We start from the raw sequence: 12,190 nt of genomic DNA on the forward strand, positions 1-12,190 counted from the left end.
TGGAACCCAAACCACACTGCAACAGTGACAATGCCAGATCCTTAACCCCACAAGGCCACCAGGGAACTCCACTTCTTAGATGTATCATGTTGGCCAATCTGCTTAACTTCTTCTTTTTTTTTTTTTTTTTTTTTTTTAGGGCCGCATCTGCAGCATAGGGAGGTTCCCAGGCTAGAGGTCAAATCGGAGCTACGGCTGCTGGCCTACACCACAGCCACAGCAACACGGGATTTGAGCCACGTCTTCGACCTACACCACAGCTCACGCCAACGCTGGATCCTTAACCCACTGAGCGAGGCCAGGGATCGAACGCGCATCCTCATGGTTCCTAGTTGGATTCATTTCCGCTGTGCCATGGGAACTCCCTGCTTAACTTCTTTGGGTCTCTCTTTGTCCACCCACAAAATGGGAATAATAAAGCCTACCTTGAACAGAATACTACTGGTAGTGAATGAGTTACTAATGCACGCAAAAGACAAAGAGCATCCCCACAAAAGAGACCCTCCCCCCCCCCCCCCCCCCCCCCGCCCCACCCCGGAATGAACTCATTCTCTTTCCTGACTTCTGAGACCGCCTCTCCTTGGCATCACATTTCAGGATCAAGGACATGGCAGCCTCTTTTCTCTTCCACTGCTGCCCCCCACACTCCCAAACCCAGCCTTATTCCAGGTCAAAGTGCCCTCTAGGACATGGCCAGGTAAAGTGGCCTGGAGACCTTGAGAAGAAACCAGGCAGGAGCTGGTAGGTTGGGAAGGAGCACAACCTTCTCAGCTCTGGATGCACAGAGAGGAATGTCCCTACCCTCAGCTGGAAACTGCTCCCCCAAATTGGGGTGACTGAGGAATCTGCTCCTTATCCCCTCCCTCCAGCCCACCCCACACCCCAGCAAGTCATTTCAACTCTCTAGGACTCTGTCTTCTCCTGTATTAAATGGAGAAATAATAATTGCCCTGCCTACATCATAGGACAATTGTAATATCTATGAGATGAGACTGTGCATGTGAAAAAGCTGCTAAAGTTGGAAAGCACTACACAAAGTTAAAAAGACACCACAGGTGGAGTTCCCATCATGGCCCAGTGGAAACAAGTCCAACTAGGGACCATGAGATTGCGGGTTCCATCCCTGACCTCCCTCAGTAGGTTAAGCATCTGGCGTTGCCATGAGCTGTGGTGTAGGTCGCAGATGCGCCTCAGATCCTGTGTTGCTGTGGCTCTGGTGCAGGCCAGCAGCTGTAGCTCCAATTCGACCCCTAACCTGGGAACCTCCCTATGCTGCAGGTGCGGCCCTAAAAAGACAAAATGAGGGTGGGGGGGCGCTGAGGATAAGGAGCAGTATTTACAGTTCCCATCCCCAGAGCATAAAAGAGATGATCATCAAAGCAAGGCAGCAATTTGGTTGTGATGATTGTTGTACACCTGTAAATGTAACAAAATTCATTTATTTATTTATTTATTTTTGTCTTTTTGCCATTTCTTGGGCCACTCCTGCGGCATATGGAGGTTCCCAGGCTAGGGGTCGAATCAGAGCCATAGCTGCCGGCCTACGGCAAAGCCACAGCAACGCAGGATCCGAGCCGCATCTGCGACCTACACCACAGCTCACGGCAATGCCGGATCCTTAATCCACTGAGCAAGGCCAAGGATTGAACCCTCAACCTCATGGTTCCTAGTCGGATTCGCTAACCACTAAGCCACGACGGGAACTCCTCATTTAGTAATTAAAAAAAAAAAAAAAAAAGCAAGGCAGCAAGACAGATGCAGGTTAGGTGTCTGGGACTGAGCCCTGGAGAAGAAGGTTGAGTGAGCCACTAGGAGAAGCCTGTCTGTCACTGTGTGGACGAGAAGGAAGAAGGCCTCTTCTCCCCTCCAGAGCTGCCTCAGCTGAAGGCAGGCCCAAGAGGCTGCCTGGCAGAGAGTGGGCTTTGTAGTGAGACCATCTGAGATTTAATACCCCAGATGTGGCCTTTTAGCAAGGTAACCAAACTCAGCTTTGGTTCCTTCATCTAAAAAATGGGGCTAACATTACCTTTACCAGATCAATGCTCAAAGGAATAAGAATGTGAAGAGCACACAGTAGGAATTAGTAAAAAGTAGTTTGGTTTTGTTTTTGTCTTTTTTTTTAGGGCCACACCTGTAGCATATGGAAGTTCCCAGGCTAGGGGTCAAATCAGAGCTACAGCTGCTGGCCTACACCACAGCCACAGCAACTTGGGATCCGAGCCACATCTGCGACCTACACCACAGCTCACGGCAACGCCGGATCCTTAACTCCTTGAGTGAGGCCAGGAATCGAACCTGCATCCTCATGGATACTAGTCAGGTTCTTAACCGCTGAGCCACTACAGGAACTCCAGTAAAAAGTAGTCCTGATGCTTCAGTCGGGAACCTACCTCCTACAATCTCTTTTCACCACCCTGGGGCAGGCAGGGCTGCCCAAAGTAGATGAGAAGAGGCCACCCAAGACCCCAGCCTCTGTGTCTGCCAGGGACTGGGATGAATTGGAAGCTGACTCTCCTGGTTTTCTCCCCAAGCCCCCACTCGGTGCCCTACTCCCTTGCCTCTGCGTGATTCTCCTCGAGTCAGCCTTGCATGGTCCAGGGGTAGTCCCCAAGTTTGTTGCTCATGGACCTATAAGGCTGTGTGTAATCTTAGAAACATACAGAAGGTTGATTTGCCACGTAAAGCGCTTTTCGCCAAGTAAAGCACTTTTCCTTTTTTTTTTTTTTTTAGGGCCGCACTCACAGGCTGTGGAAGTTCCTAGGTTAGGGGTCCAATTCGAGCATGGCAATGCTGGATCCTTAACCCAATGAGTGAGGCCAGGGATTGAACCCACATTCTCATGGACACTAATTGGGCACTTAACCTGCTGAGCCACAACAGAAACTCCATAAAGTGCTTTTTAAAAGAGTCCTTTATGGGCACTGTCACATCATCAAAGACAAACCATTCAACATCCAAAAATGTAGAAGGACCGACTCTCAAAACAAAGGATGGTTTTAACATTTTGAGTGGGTTTCCCTTTATGAGCACTGCTTCCCTTTTCCTCTTAGTTCTCACTCTGCTCTGGGTTAGAGCCTGGCCTAGGCCAGCATCCAGCCCTGCTGGCATGCGGGATCCCAGGCAAAGGGGAGAGATGCAGGATGTGAGATCGGTTAGCTGCCCCCACTCCCATGGAGATACCTAACCTGTCTCAACCTCGATTTCTCATCCATGAAATGGGGATAATTACAGAGCCGATCTCAAGGGGTTGTTGTACAGATTAAATTAGATAATGCATATAATAGCAGTTAGCACAAGGGCTCAATAAATGATCCGTATTATTTCCAGACTCTGAAATGCTGCCACCTCGGGGCTAGTGTCCCTCATTTCTCCCAAGAGCTCTGGCTCCTTCTCATTTGAACGCCAACCTCTTCCACTTGGTTCTCTCTTTCCCCACACCTTTCCTGGGTCTCCAACCAGAGGGAGGCTGGTCCGCATCCCCTTTTGGGTCCGCCACAACCCAGTTCTCTCCAGGAGAGTTCAAAGCCGAGCAAGCCTGGGACCAAGAATCTAGGCAGCGAGAACAAGAAAACAAAAAGAGAATCCTAAGGAGAGGCTGGAAGGGAGGCAGACAACCAAGCCACCAATAGCCACCAATGCCTTTATGTCCAGCCACAGAGTCACAGCAGAAGCACTTACCAAGCACTTCGCTCTGTGCCAGACACTGTTCCATGCACTTTACACGGATGAACATGTCTGCCATTGCCTCCCTATGAAATGTTCTTTTTTGCTTTTTTTTTTAGGGCCACACCTGCGGCATATGGAGGCTCCCAGGCTAGGGGTCCAATCAGAGTTGTAGCCACTGGCCTACACCACAGCCATAGCAACGCCAGATCCGAGCCTTGTCTGCGACCTACACCACAGCTCACGGCAACACCGGATCCTTAACCCACTGAGCGAGGCCAGGGATCGAACACACAGCCTCATGGTTCCTAGTCGAATTCGTTTCCGCTGCGCCACGACGGGAACTCCTGAAATGTTCTTTCTATCCTTCCTTTAAAGATGAGCAAACTGAGGCACAGAGGAGGCACCCATCTTGTTCAAGTCGACGCAACTACCCAGTGGCCCAGGGCAGAGGGGGTTTAGCCAGGAAGCCTGGACGGAAGCCTGCGATTTAAGCACCATTTAATATTGCCTGCTTCCAACATCGCAGCACTCTCATCAAATCAATCAATTGATCAGCGATTTAAGGGCACTCACTATGCACGTAGCACTGTGTCAGAAATGGAAAGGATAAAAGAGAAATTAAGATTCAGTCTCTGAGGATCCAAAAACGGTCTAATCAGAGCATGCAATTCTCAAGTCAAGGGGGTGAGTGGTGGGGACGAGGCTGGGTTTCTCATCCCCACCCCGCCGGAGAACCAAAGGCAGAGCTAGAGGACCAACCACCAAGCAACCAGGGCAGCCAGCAGGTGGGAAGGCCTGGATGCCTCCTCTGCCTCCTCCTCCTGATCTTGGGTCTTCTGGGGTCCAGGGCTGTGTGTGACCAGAGGTAATACCAGGCACTGAACACTGAGTTCATATTCTCCCTTTAGGTCTGAGCACAAGTCCAATCAAGGTCAAGGAGAGGGACCTGGTATCCTGATTTCTGCCATGGCTCCCCGGGCGGCCCCTCCCCAACCTCAAGCTTCGGGCTACCAGGGTGGGACATCTGAAGTGTGGGGCTTGGGGGCGGGGAGAGCATAGGGAGGACGGAGCCCATGCCCAGCTACTCTTCTTTCCAGACTCCTGTTCTCTGCCAGGATGGAGCTGTACTTAGGCATTTCAACCCTAGGAATTTAGGAGGCCCTCGGGCCTCTTCCCTTTACTCCTCACTGCCCTGCCAAGCGGTGGCAGGGTTGCTCAGGGGACCTCTGGGGGCTGGAGGGACAGCTTTTCCCACCACCCCCACCTCCACCCTCCCCGCGAAGCAGCTCCCGCCCGGAGCCGGCCTGTCATTCCACATTGCTCTGATTAGCTATAATCTTTCTTTTTCAATTTCTCCTCCCTGAGACTGGGGAGCGAGAAAATCTCCCAGAAAATGAATAAATATTTCAATTTTCGGCGCAATCAGTCTGAGGAGCCAGCGCATGATGGAAACGGGGGGAAGGATAATGGTTTTCATTTAGATAAGATACAGAAAATTATTTAGTGAAAAATGAAGATTGATGAAGCCCATTGAAATTCTTTAAAATGCGATTTTTATTTCTCTGCCTGGGCTGAACGGCCCCTCTCCTCTCCGCTCTCCTCAATTCAACTGCCTTCTTCTCCTCCCACCTTCTCCCCACTTCCCCACCACCCCCCCTCAAGCCCCGGGCCGTTCCCCGCCCCGCCCCCCCCCCCCCCCCCCCCCGTTTCCTCCTCTCACTGCCCCAGTCCCAGACCTACAACTCTCTAAGGATAGAGGCTGAGGAAGGAGGTCCTATCACCTTCCCCTCCCCCGGCCCCCCCATGAGTGTCCCAGTCTCCCCAGATCCCCTCTCCTTCCCACCCTGCCTCCTCCCAGTCCTAGCTCAGCTTCCTAGGAACACTCAGGAGTGGCTTCCTCTCCCCTCCGCTCGGTCCCCTTGTTTCCCCCTTTGCTATCCCCTCCCCCCACCCCAAACGTTTGCACACTTTCATCGGGTCCTGGAGGAGGCGACATGGGGGCTCAGCTAACCTCGACCCCCTCCCCCTCCCTTTTCAGAGGGAGAAAGGCACACCACACACTTCTCCCAGCCCATTTCTGTCCCGACTCGATCCACATGCCTCTCCCGTTTGCTAACTGCAGCTTTTGTTCCTGGAAGCTTTTCGTATCCATGTTGCTGACACGTTAGGGCTGCGGGAAAAGGGGCAGACCGAGGCCTGCCCCCATCACATACCAATACTGACCCAGCCGACCCCTCCCCCCCTACCGTAGGCCCTCCCCCCTCCCCCCTTCACCCTCTCCAGCAGCCTGGCTGAACAAAGTCAGAACTTAAGTCATCTTCCCAACTTTCTGCCAAGTGGCTGGCTTGGCCTGCCAACCCCAGGGCCAGACCTCCTCTCCCTCGGCACCACCTCCCACTCCACTCACACCACAGATGCGCGCTCTTCCCAAATTCTGAGTGTGTGTGTGTGTCTGTGGGGGGGGGGGTTGGGGGGGCTCTAAGGGGATGGATGGGGACCCACCCCCACCAGCTCAGCCTAGCTTGGCCTTCAGAGCTGGGGAGGGGCCTGGCCAGGAGGAGAGGGGAGGGGTCCAGCATAACACCCCACCCCTAAACACACACCCACCAGCCCAGGAAGGGGATTGAGAGCAGGGCTAACCTGTCCAAGCTAACTTCCTTCTTCCTGGATTCCCACGGCCCCACCACCCCAAAAAAGGAGACCACCTCCTCCATTTTGTAGTCTGTACATCTCCATAGGTGTCTGCCTATATGAATGTCTCTTCAAGTTTCTTTGTTTGCTGGAGGGTTAGGTATCTGTAGCTGGGTTTCAGTGTGTGTGTGTGTGTGTGTGTGTGTGTGTGTGTGTGTGGTGTCCTTGTAAATGCCTGTCTGCATACATGTACCGTGTCTGTGAGTTTTGATGTGTTTGGGTGCATGAATGTGCACGCATGTGCCGATAAGGGGGAGGAACCTGTCTTCCTCAGATGTGTCAGTGTCTTTGTGTATATGTGTCTGTCTCCGTGTGGGGGATGCTCGCGGGTATGTCTGTCTCCATAGGTGAATAGTCTGTCTCAGTGTCTATGACTGGTTTTGGGTGTTTGTGTGTCAATTTCTGTGTGTCAGCTCCATTTGCGGGGCGGGGAGGGAGAAGGGGGAGCTAGCTCAGCAGGATTAAATCTTCCTTAGAGTCAGCCCCAGGAGACAAAAATCCACTCCCACAGACCCCAGTCTTGGCTGGAGTCTGGGCCCTGGATTTCTTCAGTTCCCCTGGCGGCCGCACGCGTCCCCTCCAGCCCAGCCTCAGGACACACTAACATTCTCATCCCCCTCCACCTCCCCCTCACCTCCCAGCCTCTCCCCTGCCAGTCCCAAAAAGAGCCCCAGCCATCCCCACTTTCCTGACCCTAAGTGGGGTGTTAGTTCCCCTGCAGGTGCCCCTTTCCATATCGCGCGGGCCTGAAGCTGCCTTTTGAACTCCGCTCCCGAGCCGAAGCCTCCGCGGGCAGGGGTTCAAATCCCCACCAGAGGCCCCGAGGCAACCCTCCCTTCCCCTGGAGGGGGCAGCCCCAGGCAGTTAGGAGCCGCGGCTCAGGCTCAAAACCCCCACCCCCACCCCGCCCCAGGGGCTCGGCTGGATGGAGGACGGGGATTCCCTCAGCTCCATCTTCGGGAGCAGGGGTCCTCGGCTTTCCGCGCACCGCGTACCTCCCACCTCCCAGAATCTGAAATCCCACCCTCTCCGCAGCCTTCCCCCGGCCAGGACCCAGGCGTCCGGACTCCTGGCCTCAGAGGGTGGAGGCAGGCAGGGCTGCCAGAGGCTCCGGAAAAGACTTGGAGCCTCCGGAACCCTTTTCCACTCCGACCCCCGGCCCCCGCGGCCCCGATTCTCCGTTCTCCCGCGCAGCCAGAGGAAACTACTTGGGCAAATCAACGGAAAACTCCTCCGCGCCGGCCCCCGTTACTCCGCGCCCCCTCCCCCGGGACTCCGCGCTGGGCCCCAGCCCCCGCCTCGTGGCGTCTCCGACCCCCGGGACCTGCCGCGGGCCGCCGGGCCCCCCCTCAGTGCTCCCCACGGCGGGGGCGCAGAGCCCGGCCCGGGGGGTGGGGGTGGGAGCCGAGGGCAGCTGCGGGCGGGGGGCCCTTACCTTGGGAGAAAGTATCGGAGAGAGTGAGGATCCAGACGAGGAGGCTCAGCATGCTGTCCGCCCGCCGTGCGCCCGCCCGCGGCTGGGGCCCGGAGTTGGCGAGGGAGCGAGAGGAGCGGGCTGGGGAGGAGGGGAGCCCGGGAGCCCGCCCCCCACCGCCCGCGCCCGCCCCTACACACTCACACGCACACTCACTCGCGCGCACAAACTCACTTCCCTTCCCTCCGCTTCTCTTTATCTCTCTTTCCTCCCGGTCCCGTCCCTCTCCGTCTCCCCACCTCTCTCTCCCTCTTCTCTCTCTCCGCCCCCCTCTGTCCTTCCCCTCTCCCCTTTATTATTTCTCGCCTCTAGCTTTATCTCTCGGGGTCTCTTTCGGTCTCAGCTCTCCCTTTCTCTCCCCTTCTCTTCCTTCCCTCTCTCCCTCCTCTGTCCCTCCTGCTGACGTCTACTCTCCCTCCGACGGCGCCTCCCTCCACAGCCCTCCCCCCCGCTCCCCCCACCGTGCGCGCGCTCGCGTATACACACACACACGCACACACACACACACACACTCACACCCCTCGCTGGAACTGAGATGGACAGAGAGCCAAGAGAGAAAGCGGTGGAGGGCAAAAGGGGTAATGAACGTGACAGTCGCGGGCGCTGGGACGGCCGGACCCCTGCCCACCCGCACCTCCCCCCCCCCCCATTTATATACACAACCTTAGTCCCGGGCTGCGGAGCTAGGCATCAGATTAGGGAGGCGGGGCATGGGCTGAGGACGAGCCTTTAGCCCAGGGGATGACTGCGATGGGAAGGGTGTGTGAGTGTTTGGGTGTGTGTAAGCGTGTATGGGAGTGGAGGGGGTGGGCAGGCGCTGGTTCATGGAATCCAAAAGCATAAAATCTTTTTTTTATTTGTCATTTCCACACCCAGAATCTAACCCCTAGATCCCCCAAATTGGGAATTCTCAAAAGACTCATGAAGGTTACACACTTCTTCGCACCTCCAAACCCCAAAGCTGGAGAATCCTAGAATTCTTGGACCTGCCCAGAGCCCCTGCCTCGGGGCCTCGCCGAGCACACGGTGGGACCAGGCTGGGTTGGAGTCCTCAGCTGACTGGGGAGAGGCACAGTGGACTCCTGCCTTTGTTTATCTTGGGCACCTACCCATCCAGAGGAGAAAGGAGCCAACTGGAAGGCTTCAGAGGCCAAGGAGAGGGCAGCCACACGAAGATCTCCAAGCATAGAGTTGGAGATCCTTTGGGGTGGAGAGAGCTGGCTACTGGGAAGGGAGAGAAGCCCTAGTGAGAGGGATGAGGGCTTTCAGGAAGGGTTTCCTCTTTCTTAAAGGGCTCAGCTTAACACACAACCTCTCTCCCAAACTCCTTGATTCTGCATCTCACAGGGTTGGGGTTGCCTGACCGCTGGGTCCTAGGGAGTGAGCTGAGGAGAAATAACAGAAATTGTACAGGAATTGCACAACTTTACAGTATTGTATTGGTCTGGAGAGGTCTCCTCTTCTTTCCTCCCAGATTCTAAGTCTCCTGGGTCCCTAACTCTACCCGCCAAGATTTCTGGATTTCACCCCGGAGCAAAGGCGCATGGCTCTCTGGTGCCCCCTGCTGGTGATATGCTGTTACAACACCTTCCACAGATTCTGACGCCAGCCTGAATGGTCCAAGCACATCCACATATAGAGGACACAGAAACACAGACAGAAAAACACAAAAACTCATATTCATAAACACAATATGCACAGACCCAGAGAGTCCTCCATATATTCAAAACCACATATGTACAGGCTAACAGATGGTTTAAAAACAAAGAGCATTCCTAACCCAGAGAAATGGGAATATAATCACAAATTCCTACAAACAGCCACACACCAACGTGCAGACACATAAGGGTTTTTCATTTACTCATCCATTAATCATGAATTCCGCAGATATTTCTTCAGTGTCTGCTCATGTTCAATCACAATTCTAGGCCTCGAAGATATAACTGTGAAAATAGATTTTTTCCCCTTTTTTCCTTTTCCTTTTCTTTTTTTTATTATTTAAACAAAACCCTTTCCTCAGAGTGTTCCATTCTGGAGAGCAGGAAGAGGCAGCAGGAAAATATAAAATACACCAGGTTGTAGTAAATGCCATGAGAGACCAACAAAGTAGGATGCGGTGAGTAGGGAATGAAAGAGTGGGAGAAACTGATACTCTTACAGGTAGTCAGGGAAAACTGTTCTGCTAAAGTAACATTTTAGCAGAGGCCTGAAGGGATTGAGAGACGCAGGTGTTCAGGCATCTGAGGGGAGAATGTAGCAGGTACCTACAAGCGTCCTGAGGGAGGGGTGTTCTTAGAGTATCAGTGAGACAGCCTTGTCTGTGTTCATTCTGCACAAAGGTGCAGAAGGAGGGCCGTGGAGATATGATTTAGGGAAATGTGTAGAAGAAAAAGTCCAGAGAAATGGAAGAGAATGTTCTTAGCATAGTGAGTATTTTTTGCACACTGTCCAGCTTCTGCTATTCAGGTTGGATGGTGATTCTCTGTGTGAGGAGGGACGGGGTTATCCAAGCTTTTCCTTCCCCTTGGCCTCTTATCTCACCTAGAAACCCTAGCGACAGAGAAGCTAAATTTCTCTAGATCCTTGGCAGACAAAGCAGCAATCTCACTTCCCTCTCCTCATCCCTTAATTCTCCTTCCCCCCTCCCTCCTTTTAATCTCCTATTCTTACCAACTCCATTCATTTGTTCATTCCTAACAAACGCACTTGTCCAGAATCCCCTCCACATCAGCCACTCAACATCCCAGATGCCAGAGCTTAAGACTCCAACTCCAGCTAGGGGGTCCTCAACACCAGCTGTGTATTAGAATCTCCTGAGGGCCTCCCCCACCCCGGGTTCCCCTACCATCCCATCCCTGTGGCCTGTGGAAGTTCCCAGGCTAGGAGTTGAAGTTTCCTATAGCACAGCCACAGCAACACCAGATCCAAGCTGAATCTTCCATCTAGGCTGCAGTTTGCGGCCACACCAGATCCTTAACCCACTGAGCAAGGCTAGGGATTGAACCCATATCTTCATGGACACTATGTTGGTTTCTTAACCCACTGAGCCACAACGGGAACTCCATCCTGAGGGACTTTTAAAAAACACCAGTGCTTTGGCCTTACTCTCAAAGATTAATTGTTCTGGGGTGAAGCCCCAAGCATCAAGATTTTAATACCCCTCACCAGCCGGGTAATTCTGATGGGCAGCTAAGCTAAGCAAACCCCTGCTTTCCAGGCATGGCTCCCAGCAAAACCACACATGGCGAGGTGCCCCAAGCTCACTTCCCTCCACCAGCATTTCTGCTTATGGCCACTCCTGCATTGTCCTCCCCTCCTTCTGGGGAGAACACCAGTTAAACTCCCCTAACTTTTCCTCCATCCTCATCTCTCTCGCTCTGTCTAATTGGATTAACAAAGTCTACTGGAGTTGAATCACATAACCCTCATCAAACTGGAGGCATCTTGGGAAGTTCCCCTTGTGGCTCAGAGGAAGTGAATCCGACTAGTACCCGTGAGGATGTAGATTCGATCCCTGGCCTCGCTCAGTGGGTTAAGGATCTCAAATTGCCATGAGCTGTGGTGGTGTAAGTTGCAGACTCAGCTCAGACCCCACTTTGCTGGGGCTGTGGTGTAGGTCAGCAGCTGCAGCTCCAATTCGACCCCTAGCCTGGGAGCTTCCATATGCTGCATGTGCAGCCCTAAAAAGAAAAAAAAAGAAAACTGAAACCAAAAAACCCAGAGGCATCCTGGGTCTGACTTCCCAGTATCAGACAGATGCTCCCAGAGGCAACGCCTATGTCTCTTCCATCTGACTAGATATACCTCCCCGGGACAAGATCTCTGCCTCCCCTATCAAACTTGGGGCACCTTCGGGCCAAGGGCTAGGTATGCCCTCTCAGCCTGGAGCTCCCTGAGGGCAAGGAAGAAGCGGGGTACCTCTCTCCCCATTGGGCAGACAGCAGGCAGATGCGTGGTAAAAAGCAAGGCACAGGAGCACAGAAACCAGCCCAAGGGGATCTTAATCTTGGCTCTGCCCCTTACTTTCATTGTGACCTTGGGCAGCTTATTTCCCTCCCCCTCTCTAATCCTTGGTTTCTTCATCTAAAAACAGAGATAATAATAGTACTCACTTTATGGGGCTGGTTATGAGGATTAAATAGGTCAATATCCATATAGCTCTTAGAACTAGTGCTGGGCTCCCAGGGAGTAGTCAATGGTAGCTGTGATTATTTTCATTTTGGAAGCTTCCCCAAGCAGGGACTCTTCCAGTCTTCCTCCTGCCCAGATTAGTCTTCATCCCCAGGCGCAGGACCCTGTCCGGAGAGAAGCATGCGTGAGGGCACAGAGGCAGAGGGAGTCATCCCTAAGGATGTTATT

The 12,190-nt window shown here is 53.4% G+C and overlaps 1 protein-coding gene across 2 annotated transcripts in view; it reads right to left on the reverse strand.

Moving 5' to 3' along the window:
- KIRREL1 (kirre like nephrin family adhesion molecule 1) overlaps positions 1–8,009 on the reverse strand; it is a 113,493-nt gene extending 105,484 nt beyond the window's left edge. For both annotated transcript variants that reach the window (XM_047784227.1, XM_047784226.1), the window contains exon 1: positions 7,793–8,009. In XM_047784227.1, the coding sequence (XP_047640183.1) occupies positions 7,793–7,844 (52 nt within the window). In that variant the 5' untranslated portion in view covers positions 7,845–8,009. The remainder of the gene's footprint in view (positions 1–7,792) is intronic.
- Positions 8,010–12,190: the final 4,181 nt, after the last annotated feature.

The sequence above is a fragment of the Phacochoerus africanus genome, chromosome 6, assembly GCF_016906955.1.
Source record: "Phacochoerus africanus isolate WHEZ1 chromosome 6, ROS_Pafr_v1, whole genome shotgun sequence".
Taxonomy (NCBI): Eukaryota; Metazoa; Chordata; class Mammalia; order Artiodactyla; family Suidae; genus Phacochoerus; species Phacochoerus africanus.